Source organism: Hetaerina americana, unplaced genomic scaffold (assembly GCF_022747635.1).
Source record: "Hetaerina americana unplaced genomic scaffold, ioHetAmer1.1.p SCAF_122, whole genome shotgun sequence".
NCBI classification, from domain to species: Eukaryota; Metazoa; Arthropoda; class Insecta; order Odonata; family Calopterygidae; genus Hetaerina; species Hetaerina americana.
This window is the reverse complement of record NW_027286315.1, coordinates 217,082-243,099: the sequence shown is the minus strand read 5'-3', so window position 1 is coordinate 243,099 and position 26,018 is coordinate 217,082. Positions and strand designations below refer to the sequence as shown.

The following is a 26,018-nucleotide window of genomic DNA, read 5'->3' as shown; positions in this document are numbered from 1 at the left end:
TTATGTGTGTATATATATACATTATTATTTACATCCGTAAGAATTTCATTTAAGTTACGCAGCTTAAGTTGTTCTCAGGATCATAAACAAAAGGTAGAGAGTAGGGCAAATGATTACTTAGGGGATGATCATTTTCGGTTTAGGAAGGGGAGAGGTACGCGTGATGCCATTGCAGTAATGAGATTATTAATCGAGAGGAATATAGAACACAACCAGGAGGTATTTGCCTGTTTCGTAGATTTCGAAAAAGCGTTTGATAGGGTGAATTGGGAAAAACTAATGAGTATATTGCAGAAAATAGGAATAGATTGGAGGGAAAGGAGGCTAATCCGCAACCTGTACATGTCTAAGACTGCTCAGGTGCGAGTGGGGAACGGGGGGTCCGGTTGGGCAGTGTTAGGAAGGGGTGTAAGGCAGGGTTGCCCATTATCACCGTTGCTATTGAAAAAGAAAACTTGGTTTTTCCACATAAAATATTTATTCACGACCTAGGTTTCGACGCTCAGCGTCATCTTCAGGTGAAATACAGGCCAAAATCTTTCTTTATATAACAGAAGGAATGGGGAGGTGGGGGTGGGTGTATGGATGTAAGAAAGGAAGAGGAGATGGTGGGGGAGGGAAAGGAGCGGGATTGGGGTATTACTGTGAAGGAGGAGTCAAGGTTAGCCTCCGGGGGGAGGGAGGGGTGGGGGAGGTTAAGGAAGCATGGTAGGGAAAGGGTTGCCTGGCGGGGGTCCGCCTTGGGGTTAGTGGAGATAGGACAAAGAGTTTGGGAGTTTAAGGTTGAGGAGGGGTGACCGGGAGTTACATAGCACGTCGTTCACTATATTACAGGTAGAATTCGCTCTTTCCAATATCTCCATATTTTCCAAAATGTCCAACCGGGGGCCTTTTCTTTCGAAATGGAGAAACTCCACGCTAAAATCACTTTTATGGTTCTGGTCAATCAAATGCTTGGCAAATTGAGATTTTCCATTACCGTTCTTCAGGCAGGCCTGGTGCTCCTTCACTCGTTCTCGGAACTTCCTTCCCGTCTGGCCTACGTAGACGGCGGAGCATTCACAGGTTAGCTTGTACACTCCGCTCCTTTCCGATTTTGGTATTTCGTCTTTGTTATTTGCGAGGATGTTTCGCAAGTTGCGTCTATTATAAAAGGCTGGCTTTATCCGTTTTTTTTGGTAACACTTTAGCGACCGAGAGAGACAACTGTCCTAGGAAGGGAAGCCTGCGCCACTTGGCTTCTGAAAAAACATTATGATTGAAACCATATATTAACAGCGTGCTTAGTTTTTTCCTTTTACTCTGGTATAAACGGTCAATTAATGGGGGCGTGTAACCATTGCTGTGCGCTATCTGTTTAATAATAGACAGTTCTTTCGCAATATTGCGCGAAGACATGGGCACGTTAATTACTCTATTAATCATTGCATGAAAAGAAGACAGTTTTTGAGTAAAGTGGTGCCTAGATGTGGCATGGATTACTTGATCTGTGTAAGATTTTTTTCTGTAGATTGCAAATTCCAATTTCTGATTGACTTTAGTTACTACTAAGTCTAGAAAATTAAGAGAGCCATTGCTCTCCTTTTCTAAAGTGAATTTAATGGATTTGTTGATTGAGTTAATGAACATTAAAAAATTGTCAAGTTGTCTCTCCGATCCTGACCATATACAAAAAACGTCGTCGACATAACGGAACCAGCGATAGACGTTATTCACTAAGGAGTTGTGGTGAGCAAAAAGGTCTCTTTCCACCTGACACATAAAGATATCGGCTAATAATGGAGATAGAGGTGACCCCATCGCCAGCCCTTTTGGTTGTTCATATATTCTCCCATTAAATTTAAAATAATTTTGCGCAACGCATGTTTTTAGACCTGAGCACACTTCACTTATAATGGGGAACGGAACCGCCTTCTGTATGAGGAGGTCTTCGGCGAGCTGAACGGCTTCTTTCACAGGAACACTGGGAAACAGATTCACCACGTAAAAGGAAACCAGGATGCATTTAGGAGGGAGGACCACTGAGGATAAACGGTTGGCTAAATCTGAGGAGTTGACTACCCCATGTTTGGGGGAGAATTTGGAGTGCTGCCTAAAGATGTCATTGAGTTTCCTAGCTAGGAGATGGTTCGGGGCTGTAACGTTGGAAACTACTGGCCTTATGGGCACATCAGGTTTATACACTTTAGGTAGTCCGAAGAACCGGGGAACAGAGGGATTCATTTGCACTAATTTATATAAATCACTCGGTTTAAACAAAAGCTGGCAGGATTTGATGGTGTCCCTACAATACCTTTGGAATTGGGTGGTTGGATCCTTAGGTAATTCTATGATATTATTTTCCTTGATGAACTCTTCGCACTTCCTGTTGTAGCTATTCTGCTCCATCACCACTACTGCGTTGCCCTTATCCGCTTTTTGGACAATCAGATTATTCGTAGCTAAACTACGTCTGATTGATTTTAGTGCCGTTAAATCGGAAGGGAAATTTTTTCCTTTCCTAGACCGGGATTTTTGCAAACATTTTTCTATTTCACGCGCCACCAGTTGTTTCTCACCCAGGTTTTCTTTACTGAGAGCTACTTCACAGTCCACCGCAAGGCTCTTCACCTCGTTGACCGTAATAGGGAGGTTGGGGACGTATTTCAACCCTTTCTCCAACATGGCTGTTTTGTCTGGTTTAAATTGGTGCTCTGATAAGTTCACTAATATCTCTCCCCGAATTGGTGATTACCAAGAACTGGTAAGGTACTATATTTACTGTTAAAGGCCGACTTCTTATTTTGCACCAAGGATTTGAGTTTCTGAGAGATATTACCTCTTTTTATATGGGCGATTTCACTGGCTTTTTGCCTGACCATGTCGTCAAAGCAGAGCCATTCGGTCCATTCCAGCTCATGGGTTAATTCAAGGTATAGCAGGAGTAGATAATGTGATATGGCGTCCCTTTTTACATACCACTCGTGGAGTTCCCTTTTTAAGCCAGGCCCGTCTTCCAACTGCCACCGCGTAGCTTCCAGCGGAAGACCAACTCTCCTTCCCTTTCAGGCTGATGTACTTCGGGAGGACACCGAGGACGATACACTGGCTATTGAAGAATATATTCAACGATGCTATTCTGTATTTGATTGATAATTTCCTGTAGAGAAATGCCTTTTTCGCGTTACAAGTGCACTTGATAAAGGAGATAACTTCAGGCGTCACTTTGTGGAAACGATACATATTGAAAAAGAAAACTTGGTTTTTCCACATAAAATATTTATTCACGACCTAGGTTTCGACGCTCAGCGTCATCTTCAGGTGAAATACAGGCCAAAATCTTTCTTTATATAACAGAAGGAATGGGGAGGTGGGGGTGGGTGTATGGATGTAAGAAAGGAAGAGGAGATGGTGGGGGAGGGAAAGGAGCGGGATTGGGGTATTACTGTGAAGGAGGAGTTAAGGTTAGCCTCCGGGGGGAGGGAGGGGTGGGGGAGGTTAAGGAAGCATGGTAGGGAAAGGGTTGCCTGGCGGGGGTCCACCGTTGCTGTTCAACCTGCATGCAGAGGAAATGATCAAAGAGGCATGGGAAGAACTGGAGGTAGGAATGAAAGTGGGCGGGTAATTCGTAAAACCAGTAAGGTTTGCTGATGACCAAGCTTTAGTTTGTCAGTCAGCCAAGGGGCTGCAAGCATTGTTTAGTAAAATTGGAAATTCAGTGCGACAGGTATGGGATGAGAATCAATATTAATAAAACTATACTTAGATATATATATATATATATATATATATATATATATATATATATATATATATATATATATATATATATATACACATATCAGTTGTGTTCATTATAAAAATATATACCAATCGGATTATAGTAAATAATACTTTTTTTAAGGTAACTTGGCGAAAGTGCCATATCGTTTTTCCCCATGGATTGCACATTTTTGCTAACAATCAATAGAGAACTACAACCTTTTAATCAGGCCAAGAAGATTCCATATATGAATTGAACAATGACCAATAGCAACTGCGGTCATCGTCCAGGGATGGAAAAATAAGAATATGAATATACTAATATTTTTCTCGCTTTACGAATATTATTTAGATACTGAATACCAAGCAATTATTCAAATAAATCCGAGATATTAATTGGATGCTAAATAGATATGATTTAACACTACAATTCCTGGAATAATTTGCGACCTCTGAATTATTAGCATTCATATTTTGTTTTGCGAAAATAATGGGCAATAACTACATATAAATATTCGTGTGTGTTGAATGTATATCGTCACACCGAATTTGATTCTGATAGTTGGAGCCAATTTCCCAATTAGTCTCGTTTCTAAATGTGTAAAAATTTATTCAATTCAATTCCAATAATTTTCAATGAATTTTGCACTCTCACTGAATAAAATTTCAATTTATGAGCTAAAGATTTTTTGAGATCAATGATTTTTCCATTATTATTTTAATGAGGCACTTCAAAGTCAAAGAAAATAAAATATATGATTCCAAATAAAATGGATAGTATGTCTTGAGACGGTGCAGGATACGACGAATCGGAGTCTCGGGTCTAATGGTCTGTGTAATCCTGTTACAGCGGGTTCGTATGATTGCTTAACTACTTAGACCAAGAATTAAGAAGGGATAGTGAGCCAGATTACATTTCACTCGGATGCAGAGAAGTATATTGCTTTAAAATTGAAATCTCGACTTATCAGTCTGATATTTGTTTCCAAACCATAGTTCCTTGCAAAATATTTTTTCTGGTGACTCAATGATGGCATTAGAGCTGTTCCTACATTAATTGACCGTCATCGATTTGTTTAGTTTCTCTCTTGTTGCATCCATGGAAAAAATCTCGTTCGTAAAATTCTTGAAACACAAGGTAGCGTGATCCATGAACACCATTTTATATGCACACATTACAGAAGTTCGTATTTATTGACAATCTTGGCCTTCTTATTTCTCCCGGCAACTTTCTCTCTTAGCCAACGCAATTTAAAACCTCGGCGTTAGTCTACTTCTCCAACTTACTTTTTCTCCATTCTCCGCCGCACATTCACCACTCAAAAGCCTCCGATCTATGCTCATACTCTTTCCTCAAAGACCTGGACTCACACCCATAAAGCACTGCGCTCCCATATTTAAGTCTTTGCTAATTTGGCTTTTGCAAGAAAAAGAGATTTTATGACGGGTACACTTGAGTTATGATGTGAAGAAAAGATTAATAAAGACTTTGATATGGAGCTTAGTGTTTTATGGATTTAAGCCCTGCTCTTTGAGGCAAGAGGACGAACGTGGATCGGAGGCTTTCGAGATGTGGCTGTATGGAGGAAAGGAATGGAGAAAATAAGTTGGACAGTGTGAAAGACAAACGCTGAGGTTTTTAATAGATTGAACGAAGAGGAAGTTGAAGGGGAAAATCCGTATACGTTAGAAAAAAATTGGTGAAGGAAATAGTAGTTGGCAGTGGATACTGATTTAAGAAATGTGAACATCCAAAACCCAGCTTAAGCGGTGGACTATCAATGTAATAAGTATTACTAATATGTTCACTGTCCTGATTTATATGGAGACGATACACAATACAAGTGTTTGAATCTATGGCGGGACCTTACGAAGTCATTTTGGAGTTATTTTTAAAAGTAACTGTTTTTCTTTCTCCTTGTCTATATTAAAATTTTTATTGGTTTACCCAATATTCGAATGCAGTTTTCATGCAAAAATACAGATCATTGCGATGGGTTAAATAAAATAAGGGACCATTAGGTCTCAATTTCGCCCAAATAAAGACCTTTATCTATCTATCAATGCAGTGTATTCAATATGCATTGCAGAATCGTATTTCTCCGAAAACAGCAGCCCTGGTAAACAAGCCGAAGTTTTATTGCTTGCATGAAAGCTGTATTGCTTTCCAATACGATAATTTTTTTTAAAAATCAGGTTATCGCCTTCGAGTATGCTATTTTCATCGTTCTTTTTAGTAAACGCCGTAAGCAAGTCGTGAAACTCAGGCCTCTCTGACCTAAAATACACCCTCCTTGTTACCCTGTGACTAATCGGCCAGGAAGCGAGGCCATCGGAGCGGTGTGGGGAGATGATGTGGGCGGAGGATGAAAAATGCACAATGAGAACTCGATGGGAGCGGTGATGCAGGCCTCTAGACGAATCGATTGCTCAGGAGAACGATGGAGCAGGCAAAAGACACAAAGAGGCTGGGAGACGGTGCGCAATGGAAACAAAATCTATGTATAGATACAAGCACAAAGATGGGCGGAAGAGAAGGCTTTGTTAATATGAAAATTATGAAAGTAACTATTTTAGTGCAAATACAGGATAACAGGGTACATTTTTCTGTATTTCATAGCGAATAAAATGAACTCGTAACGTTAGTTTAGGGGGCCAATACGCGGGGATACTCGTCAGTTTCACTGCACTTCATCAGACCATTGAACGTGTTTCACCATGATGTTAGTGCATTAGACGACCTCCTAAGGGGCACGGTCATAGCAGTCACGATAAGTTAAATTAATTTAAAGAATTTCTTTTCCTTAAGAAGGAGAAAAAAATGCACAGCCGTCTCTTCAGAATTTCTATCTTTCCATTTCTTGGCTGAATTCCCACAACATTGGTTTTGCGCTTTTGCGTTAAGTTTCATGAATTTATTGTGAGATATAATTTTACGAATTCAAATGATACCATCTAAAGTTCTGCTCATTCTTACTTCCAAATCTTCTTACCGCAATTCTGCAGAGGCACCGTAGGAAAATCATAAATCCACACACACATGAATGTATTCATCCAGAATCTTATAATGGTGCCCTTAAGTTACACGCCTTACACGTAAACACTTCAAGTGTAACGTGAACGCACTTGTGCTAAATAATGTCCCGATTTGTCTGTGGGATGATAAAATACGTTCCTTTTCTTTAAGAATCATAGAACGATAAAGTTGGTTACATAACCAACAAAAATACTTAATGCAACAATTTCAGAGTGTAAAAATCATTCGCCTTGACTGGGATTCGAACCCAGATCCCTCAATATCCGGTCGAGTGCTTTAGCCACTTAAGCTACCGAGGCGTCTTCTTAAACTCTGAATTTTTTTTTTAACTTAACTTTTTTAACTTAAAAATACTTCAAATCAATGGTTAGTTTAATATGAAAATTTACTTAGCTCTGAGAGACCAAGCAAATATGATGTAAGTCTTGATGATAAACCAACTACAAAAAATCACATCTGATCAAAACTACGATGGCCGCAGTATTTTTGCGTGGCATGCATAACTTCATTGATCGTTTGATTCATCAATATTAAATTCGAGAAATAGACGCCAGAACTAGCAGACTCAAGGACTCCTTCTTCCAAACGAACAATTCGGGACAGTAACTCTAGGGTTGGTGGTAACAAGAACGTCGCTTGCGACTCGCAATGACTAAGAAATAATTACTTTTACCTACATGAATTATTTTACACTAATCTCTTGTGTTTTATTGTTAAATATCTTCCCGCATGACCAAATGGGACAATCATATAATTGATTCCGTGCCTTTTATAGCATTCCTTAACCTTTTTGGTTGTGTTTTAAGCTCCCCCTTCCATCCCTCGACCCTCTCCGTCGGGGTGAGGCCAGATACCGTGCGCTGCCAACAGCGGGGTGTCAAATTTTTACTACCTGTGATTTTAGGGGCAGGGACCATGAGTTTCAGATTCATGAATTAATGGAATATCCCCTTCCTACTTTCCAGTTCTGCATGACCTGTCTTGGTATGGTGAAGGTCTGTCGTAGAAACAGTCTTGGTTCATTTTTATTTTATTGGGTGAAATGAAAACGTGTTTTAAGTTAAGCTTTCCGCCAAAAAATATTTAAATATGAAAGTTTTTGGAGATTTTTAATTTTTTTATTTAATTTCTTATTTTTCCACAAACCTTTTAAGTTCTCATCCGCACTAATTTTTTCTTTTCAAATCACATCTTATATATTCAACCTCTTGAATCTAATTCCTAAACCCCTCCTTACCTAATCCGAATGATCCCTAAACAAGTCCCTCTTATATTCAATAAATAAGTAATAATCGCATTAACTAATAATTACCACTGTTAATAATTAATACTGTAACATTAATTAATGACTTCATCATAAACATCAATAGTCTTCGCCAATCCATAAAATGTATTTTTATTTTTATTATTTCTTAAAGATTATGTAGTACTAAGAGAATCAACCTTGCTTCCCTACGGTCTACTACTATGAATTTCTCCTTCAAGAATAATTCATCCTAAATGCGTGGCGCCCATTTAGTGGTATCTTCTCTTCCATTCTTTTGGACGCACTTCACTCTCCTCTTTTCTCTCAATTTACTTTCCATTTGAAATAAGCATTATCAGTTGATAGTTCAAAAAATACTGCAGATGAAGAAGAGTAAGCAATTGGGGTGGAATGAAACCGTATCATTGGCTACTTTCAAAAATGGAGATCACAGTTGTTTTGGGCGTGTAATGTATCAAAGAACATACCAAGATTGAGGTTTCATAGTAAATTAAGTATATCTCAGTTCTCAAGGTGATTCAGAACTCACTTAAACTCGTGGCGCTTTAAAGAAAACCAACAATTTCCTGCGAGGCACTATCTTGAAATTAAAATTCAGAGCTATCAAAAATACAGGGTTTGTCCGGAAAATAAGTGTACTGAGCTCAGGAAAAAAAATTTATTACACTTTTACATATCTTAAGCTAATATTCCTCAAAATAGGACCCTTGTGAGTCGATACACTTGTTCCAGCGGCGTTCCCATTCCTGGAACGCTCCCGCGAAGGCATCATCGGGAACCTCTCGAAGACACGTCGTCACGGCCTCTTTGACGGCGTCCAAAGTCCCGTATCGCGTTCCTTTCAAACTCCTCTTTATCTTCGGGAACAGAAAGAAGTCCGGTGGTGCCAAGTCCGGGCTGTAGGGCGGGTGCGGCAGCGTTGCCACGCCGTGCTTGGCCAAGAAGTCCGACACGACAAGCGCGGTGTGAGACGGCGCATTGTCGTGATGCAGCCGCCAGATGTTTTTGATCGCTGGCCGGACGCGGGCGAGTCTTTTTCGAAGCCTGTCGAGCACTTGGACGTAAAATGCAGCATTTACAGTTTGTCGTTCAGGTACAAATTCGTAGTGGACGACTCCCCTTTTGTCAAAAAAGACAATGAGCATCGCCTTGATCCGAGATTTGCTCATGCGAGCTTTCTTTTGACGGGGTGATGATGGGGTGTGCCACTCCGCACTTTGTCTCTTCGACTCCGGGTCGTACTCAAAGATCCACGTCTCGTCACCCCAAACAACGTTCTCTAAAAAATGTGGATCATTTTTGCAGTGATCCGCAAGTTGTGTCGCGATTTCCAAACGATTGAGTCTTTGATCATCACTGAGCACTTTTTCGCACATTTTCGTCGGTGAGTGTCGTTGATGGGCGTCCAGGCCGTGGTTCGTCGTCGACCTCTTCTCTGCCCTCCACGAACATCTTGTGCCACCGAAAGATCATGTTTCTGGACATGGCTGACTCCCCGTAAGCCTGGTTAATCATACCGACAGTTTCGGTAGACGATTTCCCAAGCTTTACCGCAAATTTGATGGAATAACGCTGCTTCGGCATCGCGTTCCGTGACGTGGGTCGAGCGTGGAGGTTCGTGTTAACAGAGCTCCTCACTACACCACAGCTCAGAGCCAACTACCTTTTTCAGCGTCGCTTGCCAACATACCCCCCTCCAATCGCAGCCCGTCAGAGCGGTGCTGGGCGCGCCTGGAGCGGCGGGAAAAAATCAGTACACTTATTTTCCGGACGAACCCTGTATTCACAATTGATATAATGCCAATCATGGCTTGGTTTTCAAGAAAATTTCTCCCTTTCTCTAGAATCCTAACCTACTCTTTATTCACAATCACTCAGCTTGTTTTCAAGTGTGAGGTATTCTAACGAAAATAATTCTCATTAGTGTGTATAGAATAGAATAAGTTAGCCATTCAGCCCTAGTTCCAGTATGTCCGTTTTGGAAGTATATATTCTTCAACCTTTATATTATTGATTCAGGTTCTCCTTCCATGGCCCGATGGCCTGTGTAATGATCGTTTTTGAATGCTGTACTTATTGGGAAACATGATTGAGGAACATGCGGAGTCTAGCAATATCATCAAATAAAATTCATTAGCAGCATATTCTACTGTTTCAGACTTCACTTCGTAGAATTACTTCATATCAACACTTAAGAGACTTTGTACTTTTCCACAGATTTTATCTGAATCTGTGGAAAAGTACCAAGTCTCTTTAGTATGGATTCATTAACAGTGTTGGTAAATAGCACACTATATTTCAATATGTATTGAAATGTAATGCACTACTTGCAGTTGACTTAAAGTTTATACATATGAACTTTAAATCTCCGTACTGAGAGGGTTAAATTAATCGCAAAAACTCGAGGCGTTTCAAATAAAACTGACAATTTGCGGCGAAACGATATTGAACCTATCGGCTAAGCGCCCTCCCACACCTTCTCCTTCTTGACCAAGTAGCAGGTCAAGCACAAGTTGGCAACACTGCACCAACCACCCTTAGCCCCGATGTGGTACCGCTGGTCTTATTTCCGTTACCAATAATGAAATGGAGCTATAAAGGCAACCATTTTGGAACGCTTGAGAACGTCCAAGGTGGCGTGACGAAATGCTTAAACGCGAGGTTTCCGACGACTTCCAGGAAGAGTAAGTACCTTTACGGATGGAGGCGCTTGCATCGGTGTATCGATACATAAGGGCGCTATTTTGAAGAAATTTATTACTTTGTACTTTGATCAGCAATAAAAGTTTTCCCTGGATTATTTGCACTCATTTTTGGGGCAGACCCTTTATCTGTTTGATTTCAAAAACTTAACGCGCATAGGAAAGGAAAACATTTATCGGAATGCAAACCATCAACCAAACCAGTCGTAAGCATGGAAAAAAGCCTACGAAAATTTTGCTTAACTTTAAATAAAAAATATACTGTTTCTTATTATAATCTCTACTTATATGAATTGTATCAATGGAAGAAACAAAATAAGACAACGTTACTTAAGCGTATAAAAATATAAGCGCAGAAAGGGAGGTGAGGTAGGTGATGGGAAATAATAATCATAGTAAATGGCATGAAGAGAGATAGACAGAACGAAGAATCGTAGAAAAGTTTATTAGCGTGTTGTCAGGCTATGTCTAAAATTATGAGAGTGGGTAGTAGGGGTGCAACAAAACATATATTGAATTTTATTGAATTGTTTTAAGACGTTCTAGTAATTTCCCTTGAAATGACCAAATTCCTCGGAGAATATCTAATATTTCTTTCTCACCTTAACTTGGTTTGGAGTTTCCCATTGCTGCCCAAGCTTCTGTTTCTGGCTAGTCCACGACGCTACCAATGGCCCGCACGATCCTCTGATAATGACTGACGAAAATAATATGTGATCGCATCGCGTGTAAGAAACTCTTTCAACCTCTTTGAACGTTTTACGTGACATAGTTGACGATGAATGGGGATGGTGAAAGGGGAGGAGGTGAATGCGGTCACCAACCCACGCTACGGTTCCAGGACACGCCATCGTTAGTCTTCGTTTCACGCGGGAAAGGTTGCCGAAAACACGCTGGGGAGAGAGAGAGAGAGAGCGGGGTGCGAAAACTGGCGTACTGCCAAACCTCCTCTTGATCGATTTATGGCCAGCCGCGACACATAGTATCGAACTCTTTTGCCGACAGATAGACGGGATGTTAATAGACGATTGATGCATGCCGTGGGGTTTTATCTTACCATCCGAGCCGACGACGGTACAAATTGTTCAAGGAATTAATTTTCCTCGAGCGAAATTATTTTTCACTGGACAGGTTCAATTTTATTCCAGAAAAGGTCTGACGTCGATCAGTATAGATATGCTGGTTTTCTATACACGCAACAGGTACATAATTGCAATAAAAACCAGGCAAGGCACCAAATTAATGGAAATATTTATTTTATCTGATTTGTTTGGAATAGACATACAATAGTAAACGGCGCAAATAAAACTAAATCCAGCTAGAAAATATTTAACTTAAACTGGAGATAATTGGATATGTATTCGATAACTATTATTTTCTAAGATATTTTTTCGAGAAAATATTGTAAGATTGGCAAGCAATGCATAAATTCTCTTCCCCCAAGGAAAATTATATCTTTGGTTGAGAAAAGTAAATTACAGAAGTTCAGTGTGCATCGCAAAACCTGCAATATTGTTTAACCACAACATCCAGAAGCCTATCATATTTTGATAAAAGCTTAAAAGCATTAATAAATAAAAAATAATCCTTGTCGATTGATCACACCTACGTATATGCCAAATTAAAAAAACAACAATAAAGCAACAAACAAATATTGTTGCATTGAAATGCACATTAGCGGATGACTCCGTTAAAAGTTACTGTTGCGGCATCTCCCGCAGTTTCTTTGAAATTTAAAAAAGCAATTTAATTCACGGGGAAAATATTAGATGAACAAATTCCTTATTAAGACATCTTAAATAATATTCAAGTCATCATATCTTCAACCGAGTTTTTCGTCACTTACAACTATTAGACGTAAATGTAGCAGATTAAATAATTTGCAAACAGATATAACTAAATTTTTCGTGCATCTGTAGGGTTTTCAATGCAATAAATGACCTTTTAGTACTCTGATGACAATACATGGGAAAACTCACTTCGACAAATTGCACATTTGCATGTAGGGATACATATAATATGCATACTTGGATATTAACAGGATGTGTATAATATTACGTCTTAAATTAATGTAAAAGTTACCATTGAAATAAACACTACTAACTATATCTACATGGCAAGCCACAACCCGCAGTAAGGGTGTGTGGCGGTGGGTGTTAGGTCACTAGCCATGCATGCACAATCCAAGAGACATTAAAAGACATATATAAACTTCCTTCGCTAATCACACAAGACGTTTACGTGTAAATGAATAATTGAGTTTTTTTAAATATATGAATTAATAAGAAATCAATCCTATGATATTATTAATTTAAAACCTAGTTTAAACGATATCAGTTCTTCCTTCAATTCATAACAAAATTAAGATAACAATCAAAGATTTTAATGACTATATTGCCTGTTGCTCTCTTGCCCGTCATTTTTAGAACACCTTTCCAATGTGGAATTGTTTGAAGCATTTTGCGGTTGAAGGCTGGGCATGGGTGTATTTCAAATCAAGGATATCTAAAAGCTAAAGCTAAAACACCAATGAGATGTAACTGCTGTAATATTTAAGGGTATTTGTATCTAACTCCAACCACTTTTTGTGTATTTTTATGTTCTAGTTTCATCCCCAAATAGTAGACCGCTGGAATTTGAGTAAAACCATATTGATTTTCCAAGAAAATACCGAAAGAAACGATAGTCTAAAAATGTTTCACCTATGATTAATGCCAAAAGTAACATTTTACTTTGCCTGCAACTTTTTCAAGGATAATGCCCATTCTAGTAATTTCGCTACCAAATATTTGAAATTGAATAGTTTTGTAAACAACGGCCAATGGAAAAAAAATTGTTTTCATTAGAAAAAATGTGTAGATGTTTACAATTATGGTGAAATAATTATATTTATTTTTACTAAGTCACATAGAAAATGCTTTTTCGAATTATATGGGAAATTACCAAATACAATTAGCTGATGTCAAAACTATTAAAATGCATTAACATGTGTTCAATTTGTTGACTGGTATTTGTATTGTGCATGTTAATTCGTCTTTTTAAAAATAAAAATTAAGCTCATAATTGTATTTGACAGAATTATTCTCCTTTTTATGATGCAGTGCTGTAAAAAGTGTGCTCAGAAGTTTAGTTTACCTAGGAGATGCTTTAAAAGAAAAAGAGTATAGCAGTTAGGAAATAAAAATACGGTACATGTTACGTAAAGTAGTTTTTACAAAGAGGAAGGTATTTAGAAAGTTTTTTAAGGAATTGGGCCGAAGAAGAAAGGATATTAAAAGTATAACTGCGTTAGGAAATTAAGTTTGAACAATGAGTGTGCAGAAGAATGGAATACTTGAAATGGAAAATAAATAAAACCTTAGCACGACGCATGGTGAAAGAAGCAAAGGATTTTTGGAAGAAATTCAATGAAAAATACAGGATATTGACCAGCAATGGACTCTTGGAGCCTGGTAGAGGGTGGGGTGAGATAGGAGAATCTGCTGAAAAATAGCCATGTTGTACTAAATGGTGGAAGGTAGGAAGCGTGTGAATTTGAAAAATTGGTTTTTGTATTGAAATATTTATCAAAAACCTACTCTGGAAGTTTAGATATTCTTATTAGTTATAATTAGGAGAGGGTTTAGTGCGTATTACACACTTTGTAAAGGCAAATAGAGAAAATAAGGGAGGAAAGTGTTGCCGCTTAAAACTAAAATTTAAGATAGCACAACTCACACTTTACTTATGAATACCATATATTCTTAGGATTCTCCTTGTACCAAAAGAATACCAAATGGACTTAATAATCCGGTGTAGTCGTACCTACGATGCTCTATAGTACCTAAAAAAGGATTCAGAGCATGAAATATTAGCATATTTCTCTCGTACCCATAATTTTCTTTACCCATAAGTCCACCCCAATCTAAACTTTCGCCAGGTAAGCATGCGCAAAGCAGACATTCCTACACGACGCTGCACGACATCACTAAAATCACCTTTTCCCTCCGGCGGCAGCTGACTGCTCTCGTAGTCCTTGAGCAAGTTCTCAAGCACCATGGTGATATTCCTGCTGACTATGTCGCTCCCTGAAGACGTCCGCTTGTGGTGCACGGCCCTTGGGATCGGCTCCGGGACCACGAAGGGGGGTCTCTGCCTGATCGGCCAGAGGTCTTCGTCGCTCCCGTCCAACGACCGGTAGCTCCAGTTAAACGCGGGGGCCGGAGTGGGGTGGCAGAGGAGCAGACTGGAGAGAGAGTGAGAATAAGAAAGATATTTTGATTTTGGGGAGTTGGGAGCGAAAGAGGGAGAGGGAGTGCGCGATCAACAGGTGACTCCCAGTGACGGGAAACAAGAAAGTATGGCCGACGGCGGAAGTGTGTGGGAGAAAGAGAGAGGCGTTCATTGGAGCGCTTTATCCTACGGATTATTTGAGATCTTTTGATTTTACGAACTGAAAATCAAAGAATCAAGACCATTGAATAGTCGAAGCAGAATGCTAATTTTCCCACGATTCTGGGGTCTAACCACGGTTAATGTTGCAAGGATTTGTACCGTTAATTCCACCATGGGACCCCTAATAGCGATATAAGTCTTTTGATGGGAACACATTTTCTTTTAAATGCTCATATTGATAAATTCAGAAATCCCGAGTAATGCGGGCGAGGTGAAAATGTCAACGTGTGATTCACTAAGAACAATTTGCCAATCGCGCTGCTCAGAGTTAAAAATGACGACGGAGTTACCTGCTTCGATATTCCAAGTGAGGTCCTACTTTTCCTTCACGCTTTACATCATTACACACCGAATATAGGGATTTCAATAGAACGTAGTGGATGAATCTCTTACGCATGTAAGTGTGTTTGTGTGTGTATATATATTGTATATATATATATATATATATATATATATATATATATATAATTATTATTATTAGGTAATCTACCGGTTAAGGTAGGTTTTTGGATGGACGTAATTACCAATTAAATAATTTGTGGCCCCAATCAAAACACAACATCCTACTCTACATCAGGTCGACTATACAGGTATATATATATATATATATATATATATATATATATATATATATATATATATATAATGTACACCAAGTTAGCACTAGGGAACAAAACAAAAGCAGAAATATACAAAAAAGGAACTCACACGTATCCTGAATTATCGGTGGCGATAACCACCTTTCTCAAGGGAGAGAAGGAACTATTGATTTTATTCGTTAGTACTATCGTGGTCTACATTATTATTCACATCTGTAAGACTTTAACTTAAGGTATGTGTATATAAATGATTCGAGAAAAGAACCTCAAGCACCCATCTTCAAAATCTCTATCCTTCAATTTTATGCATATGCTTGGCTCGAAAGTGATAACAAAGTTTCCATTCTACAGAATCTTATGCTTAGTTTAATGTGTCATATAAGTACACGGAAAAATCTTATTATAGTCTGACTTTATTTAATTGAAAGTATTTCAGATATGAAAAAAACAGAACTTATCAATTTCATTCAAATAGAACGCTATTCATATTAATGCGCTTAAAGTAAAAATTCAACATGAAAAAAATTTTGTAGAATATTTCAATGAAGGACTACAGCCTAAAACTGTGATCTTACTAATCATCACGTCCCAACGAAGTTGAGCGATTCAAGTTAAAAGGCCAAATTAAATCCCTTGATTCTCCTAAATCTCCGAAAGCATGATTGACTACATATGTAATATGTATTGAATTAGCATCCAAGCTTCAACTATTGTTCCAGAATCCACAAAAATATATCTTCCAACGGTCAGACGCTTGTGTCGAGTTTGGATCTGTGAACATTAACATGGTAAAATCTAATGTAATTTACAGATTCAGGTGTGATGTGATGGAATTGTTACATAAAAACAGAGACGAAGGCTAATACAATTTTCCACTTACTTAAGATTTATCCCCAACTAGTTTCGATGCACTACAAAATGTTCAATTCTAGACTTTAAAATGATGTAGTGCATCAAAACTAGTAGGATATAAATCTTTATCAAGTGGAAAATTTTAATAGCCTTCGTCTCTGTTACTATTGTAAAATTCTCTCCCAGGAGCCACATGTTTATTTTTTATTTTTTGCATGGTAAGCGCAACCAAATGCAGTAAACCACACCCATCCCTTGGGTGCCGATCCAATTAGGCAGAAAATCATGTTCAAAGAGTCAACTTTACCATGTTCGTCTGGAAAATTTTCCATTCCAGCTCTCATTAAAAACTAGGCGATGCGTAAACATGTGGGAGACGCCCATATTCCCGCATATTGCAGTCCGAAAATCAATATTACTTTCCAAATTTCCGCCTCACTTTTTAGGACAGTCTCATCACTGGCAACGAGGGTCATTTATTAATTTACCCGGATCCCATGTGAAACTGAAAGAGCGGAGAGTAGAACATCAGCGCCATTCATTGGTCGACAAAGGCCACGTGTGGCCGAGGCAGCGGTGCTGCGGAGAGCATTAAACGGACTCGTAGGTGCAATCGCTGGAGATCATAAGTTAAGGGATACAACAAAGGCAAGCGAGTGAGGGATGGGATGCGTATATTGTCAATTGAATCAATGCGAAAAAAGGTGTGATAGAGGAGGGAATACTGCCGAACACACAACATACAACGCAATTCGCCGCACGAAACATCCAGGATTTTAACGAAGTTTCCAATTCGGAAGTGCATTTCGCAAACATACTGAGAGCCTGAAATCCAGGTGGTATTTAAGTAACGAATTAATCGAATCCCCTAGATTAAATTCAAACACACTGCCGCTTTTTCCAATGACATTTTGGCAGCTCATTAGGGTAATTGGAGCCGATTTCCAATGTATCTATTGACCCAATATTTGTGTAAATAGTATTTTAGCAATTGCAATATCGGGATTCGCGATGTGATCGCTCATGATACTGTCACTTCACCTCGGATTCACATATTTTTTCATCAATCTATGACGTAATACGGCGGCTCCTAAACGCTTTCAATCTCATTAAGACCGCTTGCTATATATATGTTTCACGAGTTATGTTCATGGTGAAATATTGAAAGACTCAAGCTCTGATATCGCATTGATTTTATTTCACGTGATACTAATTGGAAAAAATATTGCTATTAAATTTTCATTGAGCAAATTAAACGATGTATATGTATATTAGAGCAAACAATATATATTCTAGCATAACTTTTACATCACATATTTCATAGCCTTAATCCGTTTTTTTCACTCGTCCCATTGTTAACTACCAAACTCTCAAAGCCAAAAATCTCATTTAAAATTAATATTCCAATAACATGACAATGAAATAACACATTTGGTGATTGATAAAATTAATGGGTCATTAGCCCCTTTCATTCCGTTCAATATTCATATCATATTCCTCCCTCTACCTCGCTGGTCTAATGTTCTCCCCTCGATCACAGTGTTCATCATTCCATCCCAACTTTAAATGCTCCAAATTCACCTTTCCTACCTCCTTAGGATTTCTTTCAACAATCCTTTCTCCTCTCCAAACATGTCTAATACATTTTTGTTTGTTCATCTTCCCATCTATTAAACTTTTTCCACCCTTCTCTACAACCAAAATTCAAAAGCCTAGATTTGGATCCATGCTATCATTTTATTTAAGCGGCCGTGTTTCTGTGCCGTAAAAAACCACGCTCCACATTCAAGTTTTCACTTATTTTTTCCTTTACGTCCTTGACATCAAATATCACCTTCTTAAGGAAGCTCTTTTGCCTAACGCCATTTTTCTTCTTATTCCTCTTCTACTTAGACCATCTTGGTTCAAAACACCTGCAAGATAAGTTATTTGCACCACCCCCTCTAGATTTAGCCCTACTCCGTGCACCACGTATTTTATAGCTTCCATTACCATCCTTTTCCTCGTAAAGTAGAAGGTAATGAACTATAATATTTGAAAATATTGATAAAATTACAAGTAACCCTAATCATAATTTCATTCAGTTCACAAGTTACAAACACATATTTATCCTTTTACTCATTTCCTTATGGAGAACAACCTGCCTTGAAATAATCTCTGCATTCCGAATAACTAATTACGCTCTACTCTCAATACCATAATATTTGTAATCAGTGCTAAGGACGAAATGTGTTCATAAGTCGAAGCCATCATGTGTCATTGATGGAATAATACGAAACATTTCAAATCAAAATTTAATTGACAGAGATGGGACTAGAAACCATTATTCTCAGATTAGCTTAAAAGATGACTGCTCTTGAGAAATATGGCCAGACAGAGAAGCCAGGGGGAAAATAAAGGAGCTAAAGAACATGAGCATCATATTTTATACCATGGAGCTGAAGAGACTAAACTCCTATAGGTATATGAGGAGAATAGAGAAAATTGTTTTCCCCTTAGGATACAACTCCACTAAGAATTAAGAGAGGGAGGTCAATGTTAGGAATAAGACAATAGCATTGACGAAAAATAAATCAATAGAAATGGCTGGTGAGATAAACAAATTTAATTGTTTCATGGTTTCACCTCTTAAATCATTAAAATTAAATTACACGGGACCAGCTATGTAGGGTCTGTCCCAAAAAGTAAGTACAACGATTTTTCCTGATAAAGCGGACAACTAGAGTGGGGCAATTTGTAGCGGGAAATATGGTGAGATGTCTTGAGAAAGCAATACGACCCACGTCAGTTGCCTACAGGCCGTTATAGTCTGTGAATCGCCGCTAGACTGAAAACCTGTTCGAGGGTCTCGTCCCAAATTCACGATGCCGGTATCTATGGAGCAATGACATGCAATAAAATCTTGTGTTAAAGACGGCAAATCGGGTTCGGAGACCATGACAATGGTTAAGGATGCTTATGGAGACGAAGAAGTGTCCCAAATGATAGTTTTCTTCTAGAACCGTAGAGTCTGGGAGGGTAACCCATCAACAACACACTGTGATAAAATATGCAAAGAGTGAGACATGCTCAATTCCGATTGAACCCCCCAAGGGTCAGAATGTCAGCAAAAGAGTACAATATTCAGAATCACACAGTGCATTGCATTCTCAGAGAAGATTTAGCCATGAAAAAGATGTGCCAAGATGGTCCTCAAGGTACTGTCAGAAGACTGTTTGTGTGACAATCTTACCTTTGACCTCTGGGGCCTCTGTCAAAGTGACCCGAATGTTTTAGAATTGGTGGTTACTGGTGACGAGACGTGGGCTTTTGAGTACGACCCAAGTACAACCCCTTCCAGTACCATTTTTTAACACTGAATTATGTCAAGAATACCATGACGAGGTGCCTGAACGATGGTCCTGTTGATGCCTTACAGGAAGCGTACCAGAAGCGTGGCAGAGGCGCTGACGCCGGTCTGTTGATGCGCAAGGGTCCTGTTTTGAAGAGTTTTAGTAATATGTACTTTGATCTGCAATAAAGTTTTCCCCTGATTTATTCTATTTATTTTTTGGAAGAGACCATGTATATTCAGTACGTGGTGTACTATAGCATCATTAGAAAAACATTTTCTAGCATGAATTTGATGATTCGAGACTCTACTTTGTGAAAATTCACAATCACCGAATGAATATACTTGGTAATTTTTCTCACAACATTTTTCTGTCAAACCCGTAGAGGTCATTTACATCTCATAGATCTTAATTACTTAACTGCTGCTTTTCCCTTTCCGTTCTCGTGCATATTGATTTCATCACTGCCTCCTCATAGAATAATGCGTGCATGTCGAACAATTGGGTGAAGCGGACGACATCAGCAACGGACATACTGAAGGTGCCAAGATGAAATTAAATTGAGCATAATATAGAGCACATTGAAAATAAATATGCACGGCTATATGAATTGAAAAATACTCTGTGAGGAGGAACAATATCTTAGAGCTGTGCGCGACGGCTCATGAAAATATTTCAAAACGAAATAGGAAAACTCAAGGCCCACATTCTGAAATCAAGTCACTGCTAAATGAATGAGACAGAAAGAGCTACCAAAAGTCTAAAACTGGAGAGAAATGTCTTGTTTTCTTACAAAACTATCATTCGGATAAAGCTTCAGATGTTATATATTAGAGACGAAATGTTTGAAAGTCTAAATATTTACGAAAAATCCTCTCCACTTATAGCAAAATTATTTTTTAATGAGTGACGGCAATACGTAATTGAATTTAAATGAAATGCGGTAAAATATAATTTTTATTTCAATAATCATTTGATCTCGCCCAAGAATAGTTTCGGTGAAGGCCTTCGGTAAAGGTCAGATATTTCATTTCCGACATTTTGATAGATAAATCCTCCATCGTCCTGAACGATCTGAAGAATTGGGACAAGTTGTCAATCAAAATTTTGGCTATGAAAACACTTAACCCTGGGAGAGGACCTAAAAAAAATCATTCACCCAAATATCATATCTTATTCATTTCTCAAATCCTGAAACAACTTTCCTCCATCAACCTTAAACTAATTTAGACGAGAGCTGTCATTTTTAAATTATGATGGAAATATTTTCGTCTCCACAGGAGTGTAATATTCAGTAAGGGGAACATTTTTTAACGTAAATTATGTACTGCTATCCCAAAGCGTGTCTTAGAGAACTCTCTATGGTTCACGAGTTCATATTTAATGAAGAAACATCGTTTTACCATTATCACGTGCCCCCCCCTCTACTCGGTGTTTTATTGACCTTGCATAGGCGTGTTTTGGAAACGTCTGCACTTTGGCCTCCATTCCTATCCAAGAAAGCAGAGGCAATACGACATTGAAACGAACTTCAGAACAAATTCCCTCCATCTCCTAAGGAAACCTGTGTATTTGTTTTTTTTACCAATTAAGTGTTGATGTAAATCGCCCCCATGTGCTTCTCCTGCCCCATTTTAGAAAGAAGACAGATTTACACAAGAAAAAGGACACTTCCGGAAACAGATGCAATGTTTCTTCTGAATAATTGAAATGTCCTCGTGAGAAAATGGCCAGCGACATGCCAAGCCAAGTAGTGGAGAAGTATGCACAGTCGTCCAAGCTCCGAAAAACTAGTTACTAAACTACCCCCCCCCCTCCACACTCTTCACATACGCTTTTTTTGCTCTCCTTCGAAATTAATCTTCGTAATGGAAGGCGAGAATTGGGAGAAAGACGACAAGGAGAGATTTAAATGGGCGGCGACGCAGGGAGGGGAACTGAAAAGTAGTTGGGTGGCAGAATATCAAGGTTGCCAACCGAATAACTAAAAAAAATTTAGAGCTCAAAAAAGATTCTTCTAAAATTATTTTTTTTGCTAATTCTCCATTACAAACTGTAGCATTCATATGGTGAATTTGGAAAGATGTAATTGAACAATTTTAAAATTGAAAATTAAGCTTTCGATGTATTTTTACGCGCGTGCGTGTATGCACGAGTTACGAAAACACACATTGCATTGTTTATTCCATTCAAAATTTTAAGTTTCTATTTTGATAATTTTTTTCTCAATTACTTCCATTTATATTCTTCTGATAGAGACACAACGCTTGTCTATCAGTATACATGAGTAAATCGTGGTAATCGATACAAATCGTGCAATCAAGATGTAAATGAGTTGCGAGGTTCACTTTACACGGAAGTCACTTTAGTCTTACACCCTACTTCTTACGCTTATTAAGTTTATTGTGAAACTTAAGAGCTAAGGTGTCTGTAAACGGCAAAAATAAATGTTTTCACTTTTTGCAAGTCGTCAAACTAGGCATTTAAGCATCTGTGGTATAATAGTACCAACAGTAACAATGTACATAGTTACGCATATTTATTAGGTAAAGGGAAAATAAATTTTTAATAAGTGTATTTTTAAATTCGCGGTTTTAATTCGAAAACGCAATTAACCGCTTCGGTGCGACAAAACCTCCTCTTTGACGCAAAAATTTAGTACAATCTTGGCTTTTCGGACGATTACTAAAATTAAAGCTCAGGGGATATACGGGCCATGAGTGGTGAAGCGGGTGAGAAATTGTGTTCTTTTCGACAAGAGAGTGAAGAAAACCTGCTTCTTTCCTTGTAAATAGGAAGGTATTTGAAGGAGTGTGCATTTATCTGGTTGTGTGCAGAGAGAGAGAGAGAGAGATGGAACTCGCGGATCGGTAGGGTGGTGACCAACCAAGCAGGAGACAGGGTTTCAAATGGAGGAGGGTCTGATGGGATGGAGGGCGGGCGATAAATTCGACCAATTTGTCGGTGGGCGTTTCCGCTTGCAGGACCCAGCGTCTCGACTTTCCCGGGAATCGCTCGAGGGGGATGAGAGGATGGGAGACGAAAACGCGCGGTCTTCCCCACCGACCGGTCGGCAATTGACCTATCGAAAACCGATTTCAGGGACGATGGGAATGAACGATGGTGGAGAGCAGCTGGAGACTTCTAATAGGATCGGATCTTCGAACACCTTTGAAACCCGAGTTGGTTGGGAGGGCAGTACGGTCCGTAGAATTCCGCGAATATCAATGAGTTTTTTTTCGTGGTTTTAACTGCGTATCTTTCTCGTTGACTTAGGGTTACAAGCCCAAATTCAAAGGTATCTTTTACACTTGTAATACAGCAGTTTATCAAGTAACATAGCTAATATTTAAGTAAAAGCGTAAGACAGTTTGCATCATTATTAGATGCATCTGAACGCGCCTACCTCGTAATTTATGAAATGGACTTGATTAACCATAATATTGACTCCAAGTTTCAAGGAGTGTATTTTTTTATAATTCTTCCTATTAAATGAAGTAAATTTCAACAATGTAATGATTTCGAAATTCCATAGTATTATATGTGCGTTATGTTTATAGCAGAAATCCCCCCCGTTTGCCTCCCGTAAATGAGAAATATTATCTTTAATAGTTGGTATTAACCATATAAACTACTGCCAAACGATTAAAGAGGTAAACAATAGGTGAAAAAATAAATCAATACATAGAGCGTGTAAAAGAAACAATTTATCATGTCATGATTACGAATTTTTTCAGAATTAACGTTAATATTTTCGAAATTTTTATATTTTAAAATATTACCAATTTTATATCTTTCAGCATATTCACATAAACAACTCCATTCGCTTAAGCCGGAAAGAGTAGAAAGTATTATAAAAAGAAGACGGATATTACTAATGCATAGTAGGAAATCAGTTGGGCTTTAGGTAATAGTCAATAATCAGTAATAAATATTAGGAAGTTTGCAAAGAGCTATGTTAGTATCCAGTGACCTAACTGTTCTGATAATAAGGGTCTGACTAATAGACCGATAGACTGACTGTAATAAAACCAGGAACAGTGTATTCTTAAAAATTATAATTAACGCTAGTTTGCCGTTAGAGATGGCAGACTACACCTACTAAAATTTGATATATTCCTAAAACTAACCCAGCACAACAGAAAATGACCACCATCAAAAATGCAATAAACGCTTTCTCAATTTTCCATTCTTTCTTCATCCCTATATTGATCGCTACCTCTATGTTCATCATTCCTTCCCCAATTAAAATGCTTTACATCCACATATCCTGCCTCCTTCGTATTTTTACCTTATAAACAGACTAAAAAACGGTAGAACAAAACTTTTCTTCCCCTCTCCTAAGAAAATAGAACCTGACCTCCGGCACTAAAATAAACCCAGTAGTTGTTTTTTTAGGGAGGTGACCGACAGCTAAGGTCGTTTCCACCATGATAAATGAATGGGAATGGAAGATGGGTGGAGAAAAATCCGGCGTCGGCATTAGCCTACTCTTTAAGAAAGGCGCTAAGGGGTCCGCAGTTAAAAGTCCCATCCGACGCACGGCGTACTCACTCAAAAGTGCCCTCCACAAAACACCCGTAGTAGGGACAAATCGACTGTTAGCAAACCCTTTTTTTATTTTTTGGGAGATATGCACCGTAAATTATTTCATCAAATCCTGCCATTTCCTTTTATTTCCGAGCATACTCATAAAACTCTTAGAACAGTAACTTAGTGCAATCTTTTCATCGAAAAAATAAATAAAAACTCTTTGATTTCACAAAATAATTCATATACATTCCATTTACAAGGCCATCAAGCCACCAAATAATGCCCCAAAATGGTTCAACCATGGTCGTGGGAAGTGGAAAATAAAAATGTATTCGTGGAAATGCAGCGTTTTGATTTGTCTGCTATACACGACCTTACTGCACACTTGTCTTCGGAGATCAATCATCCAACTTGTATATGGACAAACCATTGGAATAATTCTTCATTCCATGTAAATTAAGTTGCATATGAATAAATATTCATCCATATTAACCTTCTAATTAACAGTTGACCCTTTGAAGTTTATCAGAGTAGGTTGAACAAAATTTTCTAAACGGTGAAAAACTTATGTATTTCTAAATCCAAATTAGTATATTACATTTACACCTATCTTATGTACAGAAATTCAGGAATTTTCTAGTCTAAAACAATTCGCCTTAAATTGAATTAATAATTATCATTCATAGTAACTGTCTCGGTATCTCTCGCATTTCTTTTGATTTTTCTCAGAAATAATAATTGCTATTTTTTATTTAATAAATTAATTCATACTAATGCTTGTTAACCAACTATAGAGACACAAATATAGGTTTTGTATGTGATGGTGGATCTTACCTATCAAGGCTTGTGGCAAATCGAAGTCGCACCTAATCGTAAGTCATCTCTTAGGTATTTTATTTTTCCGTCTGCAATTTCCCAGATAGAGCTGGTACCAAAAAAATCCCTTGATTCTTTTTATACCTGGAGGAAGCAGGGTGCTGGACCCTCCCTCATGAGCAGAAGTGTCAACCCATCCCAATTGCTCATGAAGTAATTTCACAACATTCTTCTCATTTAATTTTGTCAGCGAAACACAATAAAAATAAATGACTGTCGGATGGACTACTTGTTACTTCCTCATTCGGTTTCATAATTAGTAGTGCAAGGCATTAATATTTCCTGGAAAACCGCATTTGTAATTTGAATGAGAATCGTATGTTAAGTTTAATTTTCAATAATTAGCAACCGAACGGAAACTGCAATTTATTCAGATTATAACTGACCCAGATAGTCGTAATTCTTCTCTCATGAGATCTTACTTACTCGCGAATCACAGGTATTTTCTCCACTCTGCATGAGCTCCCATACCCTGATCCGCTTTTTTTTACCAGTTCTAACAAAGGTGCCCTCAAGTTTCCTCTACCGTTGAATATGCATTCACCGAGTGGATCACGTGGAAAATCACTTGCTAGCTGATCTACATTCGAATGGTTCTTCGTCAGAGAATCAAAAGGGTCTGAAATAAGAGATTCGAATGCGATT

The 26,018-nt window shown here is 38.3% G+C and overlaps 1 protein-coding gene across 1 annotated transcript in view; it reads right to left on the bottom strand.

Annotated features, from left to right (window-relative positions):
- The window catches only part of LOC139685955 (gamma-aminobutyric acid receptor subunit alpha-3), a 97,197-nt gene that overhangs the window by 45,697 nt on the left and 25,482 nt on the right, over nt 1-26,018 (bottom strand). Inside the window, exon 2 of the mRNA XM_071583090.1 lies at nt 14,725-14,972. Coding sequence (XP_071439191.1) covers nt 14,725-14,972 — 248 coding nt within the window. The remainder of the gene's footprint in view (nt 1-14,724; nt 14,973-26,018) is intronic.